The following is a 21,915-nucleotide window of genomic DNA, read 5'->3' as shown; positions in this document are numbered from 1 at the left end:
TAGTGGGTGCTGTGTGTTTGCATCTGGGGTTGGAAAACAGACTGTTAAAAGACTGTAGGCAAAGCATCTGTCCAATAAGACAGATAATTTTAATTTTGTTATTAAAACTTTAAAAAAAATCTCAATTTTCGCACGGATTACATTAATGAGCCAATCCAGTACTTTTTCTTTACGTCATGGTGTTTCTTTACAGGCAATTTTGTAGCCACCCTTGTCTGGACCTGGGTCCTTTCATAATAACAACATGGCGGCCCTCTGCAGAGGAAGACACCGGTGGAAAAGGATCAATATCTTAAATGTTTTCACAAGAAGCCTTACAGGTAATATTGATTACATTATTTATATATACTTAGGTGGTCCTCATAGACTGTATTTTAGAAGCAGTGGACTAAACTCCGAGAATTTAGCGATTAATAGCAGCTCTGTCACCAATGTTTAGACCTTAAATGGTTAAAGTTTAAACGCTGTGAGAGCTGTGTGTGATTATTTTTTTTTTTACCTGGTTAGCTACTGTAAGTCAGTTTGGTTTGTGTCGTCGATATTGCACTTAACCAAATGCAGTTTGAAAATGCATGTTGCTCAGACAATGTTTCCATGGTCACATTGACACGAAGGGCTTCGTAGCCTTGAGAACCACATAGCTGGTTGGTGTTAAACAGGAGTTACAAAGACTACTTACATTAATAATAACACTCATTACTGCTTAGTGAGAAACAAAGAGCTGTGTGGTGTGTGTGTGTGTGCATCTCTACCCAAACCAATGGTATTTTTAACTGTTGTTATTTTACCTCTGCTAGCTGAGATAACATCTTTAACATCTTTCAGTCTACACAGACTGCCATTACAGCAGCTTTCTATCATAACTGTATTATTGAGATTAGATTTCACGGTGTCCAGTGCTCATCATTCAGTGTTGTCTCACAGGGAAGTTTGACTATGACCTCCTGGTAATTGGTGGTGGTTCTGGAGGCCTTTCTTGCTCCAAAGAAGGTGACGCCCTTTGCCTGTTTTCATTTATGTTTAGGCATCTATATTGCTATACATTGTATGCTTCTTTTTTTCCCTCAGTTTTCTAACTGTAAGTTTACATTGTTCAGCGGCACAATTGGGACAGAAAGTTGCTGTTTTAGACTATGTGGAGCCATCTGCTAAAGGTAAAACCTGTTTTACTGTATGTTGTTTGTTAGAGATTCAAAAGCTATACATTTTGAGAAAATTGCACAGATGTGACCTTTGGAAAATACTTTTCCAAACAGGTACCAAGTGGGGTCTGGGCGGTACGTGTGTCAATGTTGGCTGCATTCCCAAGAAGCTCATGCATCAGGCTGCTCTCCTTGGTACTGCAGTCAAAGATGCTAAGAAGTACGGCTGGCAGATATCAGAGACCGTCTCCCATGACTGGTAAGTGTGAACAAAGCTTAGCTACTGTAAGATAGTGCTTTTCTTTTATACTTCCTTTTCTAAAGGCTGACTTCGGTGCTTAGTGTAATAAGTAGCTGAGCAGCACCATCTAGTGATGCAATTATAGTTAGAGAGTGCCACTGCATAGAGGTTGTGAACGCTGCAGTATTTTGTTTGTTATTTCTGGTCTCCCTTTGACAACAGTTTGTCATGCTGATGGTCTTCTGTCAGACTAAAAACACCATTTTTAAACAATTCATATAATGTGCTTGAAATTTAAATATTAATTTTCCTTGTGACAAATTTATTTTAAAAACTACTCTTTTTTTTTTTTTTTTTTTTTCCCATTTCTAAGCAATTGGGAAATAATGCCTTGTACAATTATTGTAATTAAAAAAAAAAAATGTTTAAAATACTGTTGCGTGTTATGTTTATGACACAACCTCTGGCATGTTTTCCAGGGCCACCATGGCAGAGGCTATTCAAAACCACGTGAGGTCTCTGAACTGGGGTCACAGAGTCCAGCTCCAAGATAAGTGAGTCACAGCAGATCCTACTTGATGAATGAGTTGATAAGTGTGGGCTTATTCTGCACATTGAATTGAAAGGTTGGTTTGATTACAGTAAAGATTCATTTTCAAAAGCCAACTTCTCCAGATTATATATTCATACAATAGATATTACATTACATTACGGTCATTTTGCAGACGCTTTTATCCAAAGCGACTTACAATAAGTGTGTTCAACATCGGTAGGCAAAATAACTTCAGGTCACAAGAAATCACAAGTGCATTTCCTTCCAAAACCAAACAGCTAAGAGCATAACTAGTGCTAGAGTAAGTGCAATAAGTTAGGTACCTAGACAAATGGGAAAAAAAAGACAATTTAGGGAAACAAACATATCACAGTTGATATCATGTGCTATCCATGCCGCATCAACACACTCTCATCACTCTCAATAGCTCCCTATTCATTTTTCATCGTTAATTTTCATTAAGCAAAATTTCGATACTGCTTTTCCATTCTTTCTCACTGTGCTGTACATTTTATATCACACACACACACACACACACACACACACACACACTACGTGGCTCCAGGACTGCTCATCAGGGCTGGAGGCTTCCTGTTTGATACAGAAATAAATTAATCAAGATATCAAATTAACGTTAGATGATTACTAGTCTGGAGCAACTGTGAAAATCTCTTGGTCTGAATTGTACATGAATCACCACATGAGCTGCTCCTACTGATGTATCCTGAATATTTTAAACTCCAGTGTTTACTGGAGTTTAAAATGTTTCAAATTTACGTTCTGTAGTTACACAGCTCACTTTATGTTCAGTTTAAATACATTTGGTACAAAGTGAAACTCTATTGCAAAGCTGGATATGGTAACATTGCTGTTCTTAAAGACTATTTAGAACATTTCTGCAGCTCAAGCAGCTCCCCCACTTTTGATCCAGAAGTTGGGTATCTCTTCTCCTTCAGAGATATAGCTGAAAATCTAATCGCCAGCCCCCTTCCTCCTGATCAAAGGGAGAAAATAATATGACTTTATCTCCACTGTGCTGCCCTGTCCCAGTCTCCTCTCAGTGCATCTATTCGGATTGATAAGCGTAGAGAATGCACAGGGGGAATTAGTTGGATATCAGTGTGCTTCTCAGTAACTCAACATCAGACAGTTTGGCAATGTGTTTGGTTTTCTGTTTTGCAGGAAGGTGAAATATCTGAACCTCAAAGGAAGTCTGGTGGATGAACACACAGTTAGAGGACTGACAAAAGCAGGAAAAGGGGTGGGCTGCTTATTCATATTAAAACATGCATGCATTCATTTATTTAAATTGAAGTGAGACATCTGTTATTGACAAGACAATGAATAATTATTTTAAAGTATTTATTTGCAGAAATTTGGTTTATGTACATAACACTAGTTCATAATAATAACTTAAAAGGCACTTAAATAATAAATAATTCTGAACTAAGTTCACATTCATTTCTTACTTTTTTTTTAGCTCTTGTGAATAGTTCTTCTTTGGTGGTGCATTATTGCTATGAAGAGCTAAGTACTGGAACACAGACATATGAGCAGATGCAGGCACACATTTATCAGTTTTATTACTAACCATCAAGGTACTCCAAATCAAACTGTGATTGGAAAAAAACTTCATATGATCGAGTTTAACTGAGTGCATTTTAGCTTTGACAATGCAACAGCTTTACCCTTCAGTCACGTTAGTTAGAATATGATTAGCTCTAAATGATCATAAACTGGAGCTCAAAGCAGCTTGCATTTATCATACTTTGATTAAAATGATATCCTTTTGAAACCAGACTCCAAATGCTGATCACGAACATGCTAATTGAAATTTGTTCATGCACAACACTGTTGGGGACCCTCAGCTCACTTTGGATTAGTGGCAGTGAACACCCTGGACAGACTGTCAGTCCATTACAGAGCCCAGAAAAGTAATTTCCCTTTGCAGCGACACAGACCATGGCAGCTTTATTAATGTACTTATTTTGATTACTTTACTTGTAATTATTGAATTAAAATTCCAAAACTTTTAATTGTAACACTACTGTACCTACTTGCTCGTTTAACTGATGTCACTGTTGTTTTGTCATCACAGTAATAACAACACTATGGAGACCATTTGATTTAATTTGACATTTCCTTTTTTTGAAGAAGAATACGAACAAAAGCTTCACATATCTTCACATATCTTCACATATCTCCACATATCTCTCTCCTCTCTGCAGACTATCCTGACTGCAAAGAACATTGTGATTGCCACAGGTGGACGACCCAACTACCCTACAAATGTAAATATAATCATTATCATTCCACCAATATATTACCGTTTATATCTGCCATCATGTGTTGTTTTGTTGATCACCTGGTAAACTCTGATGCAGTGACTAAGGTACAGACGCTAGCTTTAATAAGCCACATACCGCAGATCTCAGAGAGGAAACCGCTCCCTCTTTGTTGTGCTCAACATTATTGGTCGATTTGATCACAGATCCCTGGAGCAATGGAGCATGGCATCACCAGTGATGACATATTTTGGCTGAAGAAGTCTCCTGGAAAAACGTAAGTATATCCTCACCTTATCTACACACACATGCGCATATGTGGGGTAAAAAAAAAATAGATTTAAAGCAGCCAGAACTCTTTGTGTCTTATTTAGATGTGAAGTCATAAAATTAAATAAATTCGATCCAGGACAAAACTGATTTATGCTTTAGTCCCCAAATATTGACGTGACTCTTCAGTGTGTGGGCCTGCTGGCTTGGCTCTCTGTACAGTGCACTACAAGGGAAACAAGACCTCCGACCCAGAGAGAATTAACTCCGTGTCTATCCACTGCACTACCTTGCTCGCTGACACTGCACATCCCGCTGTCACGCACTGTGATCATTCATCAGAGACATACAGTTTGTTTTTCTCTCTTCCTGTCCGCCTGTCCTCGCCTCATGATTCAGATTAGCGGCGTGCATCCTGACCTTTACAGAACAAGCCCTTTAATCCAGCCATTTAGCTCCTGTCATCACCTGGTTAATTGGTCCTTCCCTGACGTTTCCTCTTGGCACGTCACGCAGATGGTGACTTGTGGTTGTGGTATACCTGGGCTGCGGAGGCTGTTTGCCTCTTGGTGACGGATAAATGGAAATAATTGTTTTGATTTTTAAGCTCTTTGAGAATCTAGGTTGTCTCCACCTCGGGATGTGGAGTTAATAACTGTTTTGTTTTTGTTATGGAAATTTCTTTGTGAAGATTTTGACACTTTTGGCTTATGATTAAGCCTTATGTATTTTTACAATGAATATTTGGTCATATTTAGGCAGAAATATAGAAGATTCTATGGCGTTCATAAACTTTCTTGCACCAAAAGTGATTGTATATGAAGCTGAAGAATCAGCTATGACACCACTTGTGTTCAGGAAGTCCTTTGATGTAAGAGTTTGGTGGTTAGTGGAGTCCTCTACTTCCCCGCAGGCAGACGTGACTTAAATGTTTTTAGCTTTAGCATCCCTTGTAAAGAAACAACCACAGACAATCGCTTGGACTGTAGATGGTATTGTGCTGTCAAGCCGTCAGCTGTGCAAGTGCTGTGGGCAGTGAGGGAGTATGAGGGGGTTACAGCTGAGGGACGAGTGTCTAATGAACCTTCAAGCGCAAACACACCTAAATGACAGACTTTGCCTCGGGGCTGAAGTCCAAAATGGACTGCTGTCATCATGCTATCAGAAAAAATCTCTGAGCATGTGTCAGTGTGTAGTGATCTAATGATGTGTGTTCTCTGTGCTCTCAGTGAGAAAAATCAAAAAGGAAAGGAGCACTAATTTGGACAGTCGTACAGCAAAGGTGCACAATTCACATACAGTAAAAAGATTAACTAAGATATTTATTTTATTTATTATAAATCATTTATTGCAACGCAACCATACGGGAATAAAGTATTTTTCAATTCAAATCAGTACATTCTTTACAAATATCTTTTAATAAAACCAGCCACAGTCTCTTACATGAATTATCTCTGCTTGTTTACTTCGTTGAAACTGATAAGCACACTTACCCACAGTGAGATTTCAACAGTGCGCTTGAGTGCAGTGTTACAAGCTAAGCAGCTTTACTGCAACACGTCTTCTGAAAAAACTCTGACTTTTAGCAGATCCATTCATAAAGGAAGAATCATTTGTATAAATCTTATAAAGACAGTTATCTATCAATAAGAATCTGGATGTATTTGTCTGTTTCATTTTAAAGGTGGCATAGATGAACAACACTAATATATTGGTTGTTGCATTGAGGACTTCTTGGTTAAATCACATATTGTGTGGTAGTCTTCATGCATGGGCTGTCCACAGGGGCTGGCAAGGCTAATGGAAATATATACTCATTCATTAATTTACTAATTATTCATGTGAAGAGAATAATTTCCCTGCATTGTTGTCAGTTGTCACATATTTGGAGTCTGACCTCCATTTTCAGGCCCTGCATATGTAACTCTCACACACTGGCCAAACTCATTTCACTAATATCATGAGATAAGTGGAAGCATTAAAGTCTCCTTAAAAGAAACCCTTTTATTGGACTTGGACCTAAAGCAAGCCTTCGCAACATTATTTACCCCCATGGTAGACAGAAGCGCAGAAATATCTGGATCTAGTGCTTATGTGTGCCAGGGCTTTTGAAGAACTGCCCAAGATTAACAAGCAACCAACGAGGCCGTTCAAAGCAAACCTTCATCCTCAGGACTTGTGGCACCACTAAGGCCTTGGCCACAGTTGGCTCCCTCACGCTGACAGGAAATAGACCTAAAGACTTTTAGGATTTGTCTGTCTGTTGGAACGCTTCCTGTCTCAGTTTAATTGGGAGTCTGGCTTGGTGTGAAAAATGAATCACACACTTGAGCTAGACAGCCTGACTCTATCTCACTTTGACCGCGATCACCTTTATTAGACATCTATAGTTTTGAGTCTTCTATGCCTGATATGTTCTGGTAAGGTAAAACGCATTTTACAAATATTTTATTGATGGAAGGTTCTAAACAGCATTGAGTTTTAGTTGAATAATGTATGACACCTATACAGATGGGCTGAAACAGATCAAACATAAAAGGTGATGAAAGCAAAGAATCAAGCTGAAGCTCTCAACCTAATCTTTTTTAAGCCACTTCACAATACGTGCTAAGTGCAACAGTGCATTACACAGATATGGGGAAAATGGGAATTGGACAGTTAATATTGGACAAGGGCAGGATGTGCCGCAGGCAGCCAGAGCTGTCAGCTAGAGCAGAGCTAAAGGGAAGAAGGTCTGTTTTAGAAGCATAAAAACAGGGCCTCATCCATACGGGTGACAGGCTTCACTCAGCGGGTTGATGTGTGGACTTGAGCCCTGAACATGGCACACCCCATCCGCAGGGATTAGCCTAAACGCCAGCAATTAGCCCTCCTCAGCACCAAAGATCTTCTAGCTGGATTATGAGTGTGATTCACCTGGACCACACACAGAAACGCATAGTTTTTACTGTCCACATTTTCTACATTTACTTTGTTATTCATCACCTCTGTAATTCTCCGATTTAAAGTAAACATTTTTAGCTTTGGATTTGCTTTGTTTTATTTGGCCAAAGTGCACTGAACTAAATGATGAAATGTATCAGTATAGTATTGTTGGTACTGCTAAGAGCTTCTCTTTCTTTGTGTTTTGCAGACTTGTGGTCGGAGCCAGTTGTATCCTTTGAATGCCTGGAGGCTTGTGAATGGAACAATTGTTAATTGTTAATTGAATTTGCTGGCAATCAATAAACACAATTTTACAGTTATTAATGACTTATCTAGACGGAACACCTGCATCAGACCAATTAAAGTTTCCAAATTGTATTTATTCATGTTTTAAGTTTATGGTGCTGAATCCTTAGTTCCATATAAACTTCCCTCCAGTCAGTATGTGTTCAGTCTGAGCTGCATCAGGAACTGGTTGTCTGTTTTATTTCCTTTTTTAAAGCTACCTTGCTGCTGTGCAGGACTGTAAGTCTTTATAAGTCAATTGTCACACTTCAGATGATACTATAACTACAGAAAATAAAATTGTTATATTCCTTAACTTGGTATTATACAGATGTGGCTCTTGAGTGTGCAGGCTTCCTCACAGGCATTGGCTTGGACACCACAGTGATGGTCCGCAGCATCGCCCTCAGGGGTTTTGATCGGGTATTGCTATCTAAAACTTGCATATTCTGGATATGTTTACGGTAGTTGTTGTCCCATTTAAAGGTAGATCCTCATTTTCATGTCATGCAGCAAATGGCAGGTCTTGTGACAGACTACATGGAAGCCTACGGGACTAGCTTTGCATGGAAGTCTATCCCAAAAAGAGTGGAGAAACTCTCTTCAGGAGCCCTGCAGGTGACATGGACTGACACACAGACTGGCAGGGAGCACAAAGACACTTACGACTCTGTGTTATGGGCAGTTGGTGAGTTTGTGGTTTTTGTTAGTTTTTTTTCTGGGGAGTGGTTCATTTTAAGCTTTTGTGTTATTTAAAAGCAAAAGCATCACATGTAGGTATCAGAAATATTCCCTTTTGCCTGCTAAAATCTAGAATCAATGAAAGGATGAGACTCAGGCTTTTCTTGCACATCCTTAGACATTAGATATGACACTATTAAATAGCTTTTAATCAGTTTTTTTACTCTGACTTCTCTTAATTGGTATGCGATTTAGATTATGACATTCAGTGTACTGCTTCTAGGGATTTGATGTAATCCTCCATTCATATTGTTTCCCTCTTATCATACACCCCTACAAAATAAAATTAAATGCGAAGTACGAGTCCGTTGTCCTCCCGCCAGTTTCATCGTCATCTTCAATGAGTGCAGCGTCAGCAGACAGCAGAAGAATCAAGGCTGAAAACAAAGTAATAAAGCCTGAGTGATGGGAATGGGCAAGGGAAGTGTTAATCACCTACTGCTGGCTCTGTGGCTCTATGGTTGGAGAAGGGCAGGTCAGAGCAGGATGCACCCAGGCACAGGTCACCACGTTCCCCTCTTTGTTCTCTCTGTCTGTGCCTTCCTGCTCATGCCAGCCCTGCGGAAACCAACCTTGCATCTGTCACTGCCATCCCTGCCTGTGGCCCTCTGTCTGCCATCACTAGCTGCCATCTTCCTCTTACTTATTTATTCTTTTTCTATTATTCTATTATTTCATTTCTCCTTTTTCCTCCAGAAGTATGAGTAACAATAGAAGGAACATCCGTTGGGGCTGCAGTTGTTGGATTATTTGCGTTGACCGCTTTTAAAGGCAACGTTTCACTTCCGAAAATCTGACTAAAAGTTTTTTTGCTTTATCTTAGAGTTTGTGCAGGGGGGGGTCAGTGCGTGTGACGGTGACAAGGATGTGTGTGACCCTACAGCTGAGATAATGTTAATTCTTCCCTCTTATCCTAGCAAGAGACTGCTGGTGACAATAGTACTTGCATGGGTTTTGCCCTGCGTGAGATGCTACATCCTGTGTGTTTCCGATGTTCATCAGAGTGAGAAAATCCTGACATTTTGGGAATCAGAAAAAAGCAAAAAAAAAAAAAAAAAAAAAAAAAAGGTCCCATTTGACACTCCGAACTTGTCCAATATTTATCTTTGTTTTTAGGCTCTCTCCCTAAAAATCTCCATAATTGTAAAAAACACAAAGCCTTGATGCGTGCCTTCGCAGTTCAAAGTTAAAAAGCTTTCAGAAGTTGGAAGGACTCGTAACTGTGACCTCTGTGTTAAAACCTCACGATGGCTATATGTGTATAAAAGACAGCTTTTGTTCCCATACAGTTTAGTGAGAACCAGTAACAATGTGGCCTCTGCTCTTTGATGTGTGGATGCAGGAGTTATGAGTACAAGGCCACTTCCTTTTACTGTGGTCTTACACTAGAGGCCAGGCAGGGTCCCAGGCCTCTGTGGAGTTATTAAAGGCCAGAGGGGACTGGTGGACAGTATCGCCACTGTCTACCACATCCTTCTCCATGGCTCTGCCTCCCTCCACCTTTCCCCTGCTCCTTCCTGACCTCATGGCCGCTCCCATGTCCAGGTGTGCCCATAGAAACACGACAGGAAACAGAACATTTCCAAGCTTCCCGTCTGCGTAATGAAAGTGGGTACATTAGTCTTCTCCCTCACTGCCCTCTACAGTGCTCAAGGATGTCATTTAAAAACATTTCCTTTTTTTTAAAGGGCATTTGCCGGTCTGTTTTAAACAGGCGGCAACCTTCAGGGCTAAAAAAAAAAAATAATTAAGCTTGCAGGGAAGTGCCAAAGGATTTTCTCAAATGGCCACCTGGGACTGGCTCCAAAATCCTGTCAGTCTCACAGACTGTATGTAAAACATGAACATGGCCACTGTGACATCACTTATTGGTCTGTGGATGACTATTTTGAAGCCATATTTTATTTATTTTTGGATGTATATAATTTAACCATCACTGTCTTAGCTTTTCAATGATCAAAGTGACAGAGAACCTGAGGACACTGTTACAGCATTGTTACTCAAAGTGGTGTTGCAAGGTGGTAATTTTATGTATTTATTAAAAAATCCCCCCTCTCCTTATACAGTTCTCACGAAGGGAAACATCAAGTTTTGGGATATGAGCTTGTTTATTTCTGCTGTAAAGTCATGCATTTAACCGCATTAATCCATGGAGATTTGGATCACCCGTGAGTGGCCATTACTCCACAAATGAATTTGTTTTATAAGGCACCAACCTTGAATGTTGATCAGACTGTTCTCTAATGTTTTAATCTGTGGATGGGATTGGGATACATTATTCAAAAATGCACAAATCTGCAACTTGTTTCTAAAGTACATTATTGATACAATTGTCCTTTTAGTGACGGAAATAACACCGTTGTGCTTGTTACTAAAAAAGTTGTGATTCACCTGAATTCTCGCTATTATCAACTGTGTTACAAAGAGCAAGAATTACATTCTGTTTATTTATTTATTTTTTTATTTTTCCATCAGTGAACAGTTCAAAACTTATTGTCTGTCTTTATGATCAGAATGAGTCTAAAGGTCTGAGGTGACCTTGCTGGGATTTTGAGTTATTTTTAAGGATTTTTCATATTAATTAAATAAGCATTAACAAATTAGGAGGATCCTCCTAAACGTTCTACTGGCTTCATCGGGACGTTGTGAGTGATTTGTTCAGAAGTGACTCAGAGGGCTGGTTACATAAGCAAATGTCTCCACCATTGTCATCACATTTCAATTAAATTGTTGCTAAAAGCCTGATTGGTGCAAAGAGGTATATGACATCATCTTTAGCAAACAGATGCCGACCCAAAATGAGCAGTATGGAAAAGCACAGACACGCTTTGAGCATTTTTTTATATGGGCTCCTTTTGCTCATAGTGAACAGCAGCTCAGGGAAATAAGATCATTGATGATGCACATTGATCATGTGATGAATTTCAAACAAGCAGAGAGCAGAAGTTATGTGGGATGGTGGTCATGTTGAAGGTTTGGGTTGCATCTCGTTTCTAGTGTTACAAACACGTAATACTAACTTTTTTCCCCCCCTTACAGCTCTTTATGGATTAGCATCTTAAAATCTTTTTTGGCTTGAAATGAAACGCATAGTAACATCAGTTTCTGGCTGTGTGCTCGATCTGTTCCTCCAACAATAACAAGCTTCCGTCTCATTGCTCTCCCTTTTGTCTATGTTCATTAGCGTGATCAGATAAGCTGCCAGCTCTCATTTTAACTTGTGGAGATTTGTTGTAGCTGTTTTGAAAAGCAGTCTTGGGGCTTCCTCTTAATGACACAACAGGCTTTGTCCAGATTGGCCCGTTTTCTCACATGTGTGAGTTTGTCCACATTCCAACCCTGTCTCTTACTGACCAACCTAAAGTTGTTGTGTCCTCGCCGTACAATGGACTGCTCACTGCTGCTCTGCTGTAACGGGATAGTAGAAAGAGCTCTTTACTTGGAGAACCAATACTTTTTCAAAAATGTTGGGAGTAATTTGTGCTGTAATTCAACCAAAGCTGAAAATGACTTTGAAAAGTACTTTACATCATTATAGGACACAAACTCTCCACCCATTTTGAGCTCTCAGGTTTCATTCTTGACATCATAGAGTGAAAGAATATTTCAAAATGAATTCCTTGATACAGTTACTGCAAAAAATATAGTTGATATGATTGAGTATTTCATTTTTCATGTTAAATTTGACATTATGGTTTTACATATTAATACAGGAAGTGGTTGTTGAAGAAGAGGGTGAAATGATAAAGAAAAGCAAATGTCAAATGTTTAAAAATGTTAAATGTTTTTTTTTTTTTTTTAAAGCGCTACTTTCAAACAACAAAAGAAATACATTTCTTTATTTAATTCTCTAAAAATCCGACCCACTGGAGACTGGTCTGCAGTGCAGTGTTTTGGTCTTACAAGACAGGAAAATATTTAGAAGGCCTGCCTTGGGGAATTGCTCGTGACGGCCGAACTTCCCCTCTCACCTCATTCTCTTTGCTCTGTCCCATTCAGCCACACACACCGTTGAGAACTATAGCCCCCACTGGTCTGAGAATGGGGGTGGGGGGGCGTTGTTCTTTGGCTCCAGCCAGGAAAAAGGGTCTCGGGGGTTTGTTGTTTTTGCTGTCCGATAGCATCTACATGGGTACCTCAGGGCTGGGTGTTTATTATGCTACCCAGGCAGGTTGTGAGGAGCTGTGTGGAAGAGGGGGGGAAGCGTGGTCCAAGCTCCATCACCATGGAGACTCTGTGTCGACAGCATCAGTCAGCTGTCCCCCAGGAAGTGTCAGAATTCGCACCTTGGGATGTCCTGTGGGGTCAGTGGGATACCCGTTCCCAGCTGCCCATCCGTTGCTCCTTCTGGAGCTCTCCCCTTCAGCTGGCCAGATGTTGTAGTTTTCACCTTCAGAGGGATTATGAAGACACCAGTGATACTGCCGTTTTAAGTTTTTAGTTAAAGCCTATATCAAACCAAAACCCAGAAATATTCAGTTTAGCCTTCCATTTCTGATGCCATGATTCACAAATGACTTGTACTGAATTCTTCTTTGAGTTTTGGAGGTTTTTGGATTCTTTCTTTCCAGGATCGCATACTGTGTGAATTAAAACCTGAGCAGAATGTGTTGTGAGCGCTCTTGCCTGTCTCCCTTTCCACAGAATAGTAACATAATATTGCCTCCCTGTTAATCTCAGGTAGAGCTCCAGAAACCAAAACATTGGGCCTCGACAAGCTTGGCGTGGAACTCAATGAGGAGTCGGGGAAAATAGTTGTAGGCGCTGATGAATCCACTTCAGTGCCAAACATCTATGCTTTTGGTGACATCGGTGAGGTAAGTATTGTCAACACATTCCACGCTGACAGCAGAAACGGCCCTGATAACAGTCACGAGTGGAAAAACACTCCATATAATTATTGGTCTTAATTTAGACTGTAAAACTCAACACTATGCCGCAAGTTACTGGAAGTCCACGCCCATCCCAGATACTGTAAATGCTTTTTATATTTGAAACAGCTGACACAGCCGGGTATGCGTCAGCTTCATTATATAAAATGCTATTTAACGCCATCTTTTACTTTCACCTCCCTCAGCTGTTTGATATGTACATGTACATCTATTTTTATGATCTGACTGAAGTCAGTTGGAATACATTTTAACCACACTTGCTAAATTATACCCGAAGAGGTTAAAACTACATAGATGGATAGTTTTATGATTCATTTTTCAGTCAGTCTTCATAACATGTTGAAAAACCTCCCTTTTAAAATTTTATTTATGAGCACTAGTGGCCGGTAATCAACTAGTGAAGAGACAGCGGGATAACATTGAAACAGCGGAATAACATTGAGTGAAGAGCCACAGGTCGTTCCCAATATTCTTTTTTTAAAATGATAAGTTGCTTTCATCCATTTTATATCATTAGAATTCCTACTTTGTAATTATAAACCACTCTAAATGTATGCAGGGCACCTCCCATTATGTGTAAACAAGACAAACGATGTCTTCAAAGACAAATCATGCTCTGTGACCAAAAGTGTAATGTATGCAAACGCATATGGAAGTTGGCAACAGTTTAACATCGAAAATTAAGCACTTTAATGTTTCTAATCTCTTCAGAATAACCATCTGAACACAGATTTTGTTTTTTGAAATTTAGATACTGCACAGACAAACAAAGAGGCTCCAGACCCTTGGACTGAAATGAAGTTGTAAACAACTTGCTGCTCGTAATCGTCCCAAGCTTAACAGCCACGAATATGCAAAACATTGATATTCTTGCTTAGAACAGTTTGCAGCCATGTGCCTGGCTGGGTTTGCAACCGTTGCGATATACGTAGGTCCACATTAGAAATTAAACATGATTAAATTTCCACTGTACCTCGTGAAAAAATGTGGACAAACTGTGTAAGCATTTAGATTTAACAAAAAAAAAAAAAGATGTTTTAAAATGTAATACTGCACATGGCCGCCTTTCCAGTCACTGAAACCGGCTCCATGTTAATACTGGTTCGACCTGTTGCATGTGCTGTCAGTGTTGTTTTTTCAACATCACCAGCTGTGAGCTTCCTTCCTGCCTCCCAGGTCTCATGACACACAAACGCACACTCACAGGACGTCTTTGTGAGTGACAGCTTGCTTTGAGGAGTCGTGGCTCTCACCAATCAGTCTGTCAGCTTTTTACAACGGCAGAGATATTTTTTTGTTTTGCTCTGCTATGAAAAAGCTGGAGGGTTGATATCCCACTTAATTCGTCATGTGTTTTGTTTTTTTTGTCTCAGAAAAGAGCGCCAACAAATCCATAATAAAAGTGCACGCTGCCTGGCGTGGAATTAGTCACCGGAATGTCAGAGCACATGTAGCCACATACACGCAGAGGTGCAGGAGATGCTATTTAGACAACAGGATGTGTGGCGGCGATTTAACAGGTTGAAGTCATGCGTTTAAGAATTGCCCCGCAGCCCTACCGCTTCCTCCCCAGTTCAGCTGGATGTATTTCTCCATGTCTGCGTCTGTTGGCAGACATCTAAAACAACTGTTGAAAACAAAGTGGCGGACAATTTTTCAGAGATTTCAGTGTTTGAGTTTTTATAACCTCACCGTTGGTCACAGACTCATGATCCTCCATTTCTGTGTAATCATCTTTGTAATCACACGATTTCTGTTGCGCAGTTGTGTGTGGTCAGATGTATTGGCAAAAAGAAAAATAATAATAATAACTTGGACTTATATAGCACCTTTCAAGGTACCCAAGGTCGCTTAACAAAAGAAAAGAAGGGGGGAAGGGTAGGGCCGGAGGGGTGGGTTTAAGAAGAGTAGGACATGGAGAAAAGATGTGTTTTTAGATTATTTTTGAACTGTAGTAGAGAGGGGGCAGAACGGATGTGAAGTGGCAGATTGTTCCATAGGGTAGGGGCAGTTGAACAGAAGGCCCTATCTCCACATGTTTTAAGTCTGGTACGAGGAACGGAAAATTAAAAGTCATTTTTTTTACATTTGATTTTTCACAGTTTCTGTGAAACTGTGAGTTGAAAGAGAAGCTTAATGAAAATCCACTCTGAGTAGCTTAACATTTGTCAGTTGTAGGACTTTTTAAGTTGCAAGATAATTCTTAATTACCTTGATTTATGTGAAACTACCAAAAATAAAGCAAAACACATCTTTTGCTACGTATTTGTAGCTTAACAACACAACAATTTGCTTGAGCTGAAATGCTGTCCACACAGGAGTCAAAGCTGTCTCACAGGGGGGACAGAAGACATTTCATTTCACTTAACAGGGCAGTGGTTTTGATAAAGATTTCTGACACAGAATGTCACTCCTTTTGCTGTTCATAAAAGTCAGCTGGAATATGCAGTTAAAACCTGCAGATTAGCTTTTAGTCTGGAGCTGTTGGTGCACAGCAGTGATCTGAGAGTAGCTGAGCAGAATCCGGTAAACTTGTCCATGTAACCACCGTAATGAATTTTTAAAAATGTCACAAATGTGAAAACCATTTTTACTTTGGGCTAGGATAATTTTTCATAATTCAAAAGGAATTGTATAAAAAAAAATATTTACAGAGCTTTATATTTCTTCTGTTTCAGGGTCGGCCTGAGCTGACTCCGACGGCCGTTAAAGCTGGAAAGCTCCTCGCCCGCAGACTTGCTGGTCAGAGCACTGAGGTCATGAACTATGACAACGTAAGACGCGCTCAGAGAGGGTGATACTTTCCCTCCATCTTTCTACAGCTTATGCTTATGTGGTCTTTTCTGCTTATTATTTTAGGCCCCGTTTTAAGAAAAATTATGACCATTTCTGCCGGTGTTTGGTTGGACTCTTTTCTGCACCACCCCTCATCTTACTGCTAGCCTCTCTTTAAGATGATTCATAACATAATATGCCAGCATTTTCCAAAATATCATCATTCTTCATCATTTTGGTGTACTTATTCATCCCTCAGCGGGTTTTAATGAAGGTTTTATTATAGTTATTATAGTGCATCCTACAAGATTAAGGGTGAAGGTGGAATTTTCTATGTTAGTTTTTTAATGTGTGTTTGGCTCAATGTTATTCTATATAAATCTGTTTAGGAAATATAATTATGTATAGATTATATTCAGTGAAAGGAAGGGAGCTCCCTTCTGATTTTGAAATATAAAAAAAAGTATTCAGCTTTACAACTCTCTAATTGCTGGTGCCCTTAGAAAATTCCCAAATATGGCCCAGTTTCATTTAAACGAATTGCATAATTCATAGTTCCTTATTGCACTCATGTGTGGCAGGTCCCCACGACTGTGTTCACCCCTCTCGAGTACGGCTGTGTTGGTCTGTCTGAGGAGGAGGCTGAGACAAGGCATGGAAAAGACGGCATAGAAGTAAGATCTGTCATCCAACTCTAGGCCATGGACTCTAAAGCATGGCATATACTATGATTGGACACATTAGAGAACAAATGAAACCTCAGTTGGACACGTATTTTTGCACATAGCAGTCTGTGAAAGTGAAAACTAATCTTATAATATTCAGAGGCAGCTGTTCTTCCAATGAAGAAACGGAACTCTTTTAAACATAACAAACTCGTGTTGCACAATTTGTATCTATAACTTGTTTATATAATTAATTTCTATATATAGTCAGTGTTAGCGGCTTGTTTCTGAATCAACCTTCATAAAGAAATACAATGTCCTGCAACAGCTATACAAACATTGACACACTCGCACACAATGCGAGAACAAGTAGCTCTGTATTTTACGTGCTAGTGTACATGCACTATATGCCAGATGCCAGCAACACCTGCAGGAGATTGTCGGTAAACTGTTCAGCCGGCGAGCTGGGACTCCTAGCTGTGAGTGACAGGCGAGCAGGAGGTCTGATTGAGGTGTGTATGGGGTGATGACAGGCACGCTGAGATCTGAGGAGGAGCTGCAGGACCAACCCCCGACAGCTGCACGGCCTTCACAACTTGTGTCGGCACGTTCGCTCGTAGAATAAAACGCACTCCACGCACGTCTCGAAAAGGACTTTGAAACCCAATCAGTACCAGAAACCAGTGCAATGTGAGCTATTTAGGTTTTGGTTAGATTGTAACTGTGGGCAAGGATCAGTACTTTGCTTTCTAAATCAGATTTTCTTTTATTCTGTTGATAAAAGAAAAATTTAAATAAAAACAAAAGACAAAAGACAAAACAAACAAACAAAAAAAAGTATCTCCAACTGTAATTTCCTTTTAATTTGATTATAATTTAGGAGTGTGTACTTACTTTTTGAATTTCCCTTTTGGGCGATGAATAAAGTATTTTTCTATTCTATTCTAAGCATTACAAGTACCATTTTTTTCCACAATATTTTTGTCAATAAATGTGTTTGTTGCCATTTTTAACTTTTATTTAGCAAAAGTGAAATACATTACTGTACAAAATATACATAAGAGGAGCCTCCCTCAGTGTTTTCTTTGCAATTCAGTAAAGCAAAGAACCACACCGGGATATTTTGAAGTCACTGAAAAGTACTGCTTGATTGCTGGCAGAATGCACAATATATGACCCCTGCTGCATATGTAAATGCTGTTTGTGTTTGTCTGTGTAGGTATACCATGCCTTCTACAAGCCTCTGGAATTTACTGTTGCAGAGCGAGATGCAGGCCAGTGTTACATAAAGGTGAGACCAGAGATATTTGATCGATTATTGCTTTAATTTCCGTTTAATATAGTTGGAGAGATGCTTTTGTTTTTACTTGTGTGTATATTCTTAGTCAAAGAGTCAAACCGAAGCCGCCATAATGGATGCCTCTCTGCTTACAAGATGTCTTGTCTTAGAATTACTCAGGGAGTGAATTTGTATTAACAAATAGGCTATATGTGGCATTTGGAGCAGGCATTTGTTCTGCTCCATCAAATGGAAAAAGAAAAAAAGAAAAAGTGATAAGTATGTTTACACAAAGCCCAAAACAGATTAGGAAGCAGCATGTAGCAAAATAAGTAAACCATCTTGACTTCACCTTCTCAGCTGAAATATTTTTTATTTATTTTGTTCTTGCTGTATTTTGTTACAATTTGTTTTATTATTATTTATTACCCAGGTGGTGTGTGAGCGTGGCGGTGATCAGAAGATCCTGGGTCTGCATTTCACTGGTCCAAATGCAGGAGAGGTCACACAAGGCTTTTCTATGGGCTTGCAGTACGTTGAATAATACTGATGCCACAGGCTTAATGACAGTCAGTGTAAGTCACGGCAACATTAGGAACCTCCGTTTCTTTTTGTCTTAGGTGCGGAGCAACATATTCTCACTTGTTGCAGACGGTAGGAATCCACCCGAGCTGTGCTGAGGAGGTGGTTAAGATCAACATCACAAAGCGCTCTGGCTTGGACCCCACAGTCACCGGCTGCTGAGGTTAAGCTCCTCGGCCTGAGAGCACACAGGAAACTAAGCAATGCCTGGGTTTAGTATGCTTTTTCTCTTTTTAGCTCTCTCTTTCCATGGCTCCCAGTTTCACTTCCCTCACTTGGATTGTTTGTGACACCTCCTTTGCTGGAGGGATCACGTCATTGACCAGGGATGCAGGTCATCTCTGGCTGCATGCATTTATGTCACTGGCATATTGTGTGATAAGCAGGATTGTTATTATCCCATGTACGCACATGTTGTGTGTATGCTCTAAAAGAACAGGGCTACGGATCAGGTTAGTGAGAGTTAGGGCACAGAGCGAGCGTCTTTTAAATAAACAGGCTCATCAATCAGGGTTAAGACGTGCATTCAGGATTTTGTTGAAACCGCACAAGAAACATAGACCAAGTTCGAATGTTCTTCTGAATATATATTCTGCAAATATTGTTGTTTCTCTGGCTGTACTTCCTGTCCATTAGTCTTGGAGGTGACACATACCACACAACCCCCCCCCCCCACACACACACACACACACACACCATGACACTGATGGATGGCCCCAGGGCCGTCGCCGCAGCGACACCGCTCCATTTCCCATGGACACACACAAATAGTCAGCAGGGCTCCTGTCAGTCAGCCAGCCAGCAAAGACCTGGACCAGGCAGCCCCAGCTTGTTCTGGGCCCAGCAGAGTCCAGCAGACCCCTTTGTTTTCCTCCCATTCCCTTCTCCAGCTACATGCATGGAATGAATATAGTGAGACTGCAATATGTGCTGTCAAAAGTTATATGCATGGCACATCCCAGGCTCACAGAACTGAATTTAATGATAATACTATTGCTGTCAGAGCCTCATTATAATTGTACTACTCAGTCTCACCCAAAGGCGGCACTGTTGCCCTCCAGTTCTCTCACTTTTTTGTGAGCCAAGAACAGAATGGATGAAGCAGTCACTGTATAATACATGAGCCTGAATGCATTCAGGTTGCACATTTAATCCCTTTAATCCCTATTAAAGATATTTGCTTGTGGATGGAGCTGGAAAGCTGACTAGCTTTATGGGTGCCAAACTGATAAGGGTTATCTGTTGTATATTTACATGGATGGCAGGTTAGCCCTCAAGAGTCATCACCCCTGAAGATAAGGGGAGTTGTTTATATCAATAAAGCATTAATGGACCCCTACAGTTTGCAAAAGGCCTCAAATGTTCAACCTGCTGCCTGTACCGGACATCTTGGGTTTATTAAGCAGATGAGGAGGGAGGAGGACTGTCAATAAAAAGGGCTGCTACAGAAATTGAGGGACCTATGAGGAGGCTGCTGGCGCTAGTTTATTTTTATTTGAAGTCTAATCTGCCCAGTCTGATTAATGATTCTGATGAGGGGAGTGACAGCGTGCCAGGAGATGGAGAGATGAAAAAAAGAGAGAGCGAGAGCTACCAGGTTTATTTGGACCTGGGCCTGAGAGGAGAGAGCCGAGTTCCAGCCCCAGTCAGGGAGGGAAGGGGGATTCCTGTGTGCTCTGTTCAGGGCCGAGGTGCTGACTGAAGGACCCTGACCTCCGCTCAGCAGGAACAGCTTGACTCTATCACTTGGAGCACAGAGGGGCTCATATACTGCCGCACAGCACGGCAGGGGCTTTGAGGTTGGGGGGGCTCCAGGTGGAGAAAGGGGTAGGACGGGCCATGGAACAGACACAACCATCCAACCAACCAGCCAAGCAACACAACACTGAGCGCTGCCCAGGGTAACTGAGTCTATGTTCCTGTGCTTAACGAGCCACTTCAGAGACCCCAGGATAGGCCCAAGGCAGCGTGAGGGAAGTCATTGAGACTATCAGTGTAACTGTAATGTCTGTTTGCTTTTTACCCTCCGCTTCCCTTCTGCTTTGTCTCATGCCATCTGTTATTTGAAGGTCGGCATGGCTGTTCACACACACAAATTTACATATTTTGAAGATATCTGATAAAAATATGTCCGTCATGACTGATTCCTGTTTATTGTTGATTGTTTAGTCCAGGCCAAACATTTGACCTGTTAACCTTCGCTGTGCTCCACAGGAGGGGAGGTCAGGGTTCAACTTTCAGGTTGGCCAGCTAATGATGACCTACACTAAAACCCAAAACTGGGGAGTGGAGGCCTGATGACACCTGGCCACAAACTTTAGTTCATGTAAATAGAGAAGTGTAATTTTCCTTTAAAGCTTTGTGATACATAATTTATATGTAAAGTAATAACACATTGAGATACAGTGTCACCATTAAAGAAATTATACCTACCGATTGAGTCTTCTGTTGTCTAAATTAATGACTGAATGATTCATGTTAACCCACAATGTGTTTTTTGAAGCCCCTTAAACAATGGTTAAAGACCGCTCTAACATCTGGCTTTTAGTGCAAAGGAAGAATGTTCATCAGCAGTCAGTCAATGGCTCTGCAGTAGTCACAGGTCCTTATCAGCTCCAGCTCCTACCTGCATCGATGGGTACACACAACCTGTGTGCACACTAATTGTCACTAAGGGTGCTGTGGACACGGGTCTTCTTTTTTATATTAGATCTAAATTTACTGATCAAAGCTTCTCATAGAGAATCCGAAACTGGCTGCAACATTTTATGCACAAAAAGAGAGATTGATCCATTTTTACCTGTCTGCAGGTCAACTGGCAGCTCACTGATAGTCCAATTGTGTGGGGCTGACATCTGCATCCATCCATTTTCTATACCCGCTGAATCCGTCGGTCGGGTCGCGGGGGGGGCTGGAGCCTATCCCAGCGGTCATCGGGTGAAAGGCAGGGTACACCCTGGACAGGTCGCCAGTCTATCACAGGGCCACACAGAGACAAACGAGACAAACAACCACACACACACACACACACACACACACACACACACACACACACTCACACTCACACTCACACTCACTCCTTAGGACCATTTTTAGAGATGCCAATTAACCTAACATGCATGTTTTTGGACAGTGGGAGGAAGCCGGAGTACTGACATCTGCAGTTAATCAAAAATAGAAACTAGAAAAGTCCTGCTTGTAGGAACTGTGGTCTAGCCTAAAATATAGGGTGCAATCCTTTAATGTACTAGTTAGAGACTTCTTCTGAGGTAGTTGTAGT

General features: G+C 40.7%; 1 protein-coding gene across 1 annotated transcript; it reads left to right on the top strand.

Moving 5' to 3' along the window:
- Positions 1 to 212: 212 nt before the first annotated feature.
- txnrd2.2 (thioredoxin reductase 2, tandem duplicate 2) lies at positions 213 to 21,071 on the top strand. The gene is made up of 17 exons (XM_075468334.1): positions 213 to 320; positions 925 to 990; positions 1,098 to 1,154; positions 1,257 to 1,401; positions 1,863 to 1,937; positions 3,119 to 3,197; positions 4,165 to 4,227; positions 4,428 to 4,498; positions 7,625 to 7,644; positions 8,033 to 8,124; positions 8,215 to 8,389; positions 13,123 to 13,259; positions 16,013 to 16,108; positions 16,691 to 16,783; positions 17,994 to 18,065; positions 18,487 to 18,584; positions 18,674 to 21,071. The coding sequence occupies exons 1-17, from the start codon at positions 245 to 247 to the stop codon at positions 18,795 to 18,797; spliced, it is 1,539 nt and encodes a 512-aa protein (XP_075324449.1). The 5' UTR covers positions 213 to 244; the 3' UTR covers positions 18,798 to 21,071.
- The last annotated feature ends 844 nt before the right edge of the window (positions 21,072 to 21,915 follow it).

This window comes from Odontesthes bonariensis, chromosome 6, assembly GCF_027942865.1.
Source record: "Odontesthes bonariensis isolate fOdoBon6 chromosome 6, fOdoBon6.hap1, whole genome shotgun sequence".
Classification (NCBI taxonomy): Eukaryota; Metazoa; Chordata; class Actinopteri; order Atheriniformes; family Atherinopsidae; genus Odontesthes; species Odontesthes bonariensis.
The sequence above is the reverse complement of the archived record's forward strand: the minus strand, read 5'-3'. Positions and strand labels throughout refer to the sequence as shown.

Coding starts and splice junctions, on each gene's coding strand:
- txnrd2.2 (XM_075468334.1), top strand. CDS start 245: ATGGCGGCCCTCTGCAGAGGAAGACACCGGTGGAAAAGGATCAATATC. Junction 1,402..1,862: donor GAGACCGTCTCCCATGACTG/GTAAGTGTGAAC, acceptor CATGTTTTCCAG/GGCCACCATGGCAGAGGCTA. Junction 18,066..18,486: donor CAGGCCAGTGTTACATAAAG/GTGAGACCAGAG, acceptor TTTATTACCCAG/GTGGTGTGTGAGCGTGGCGG.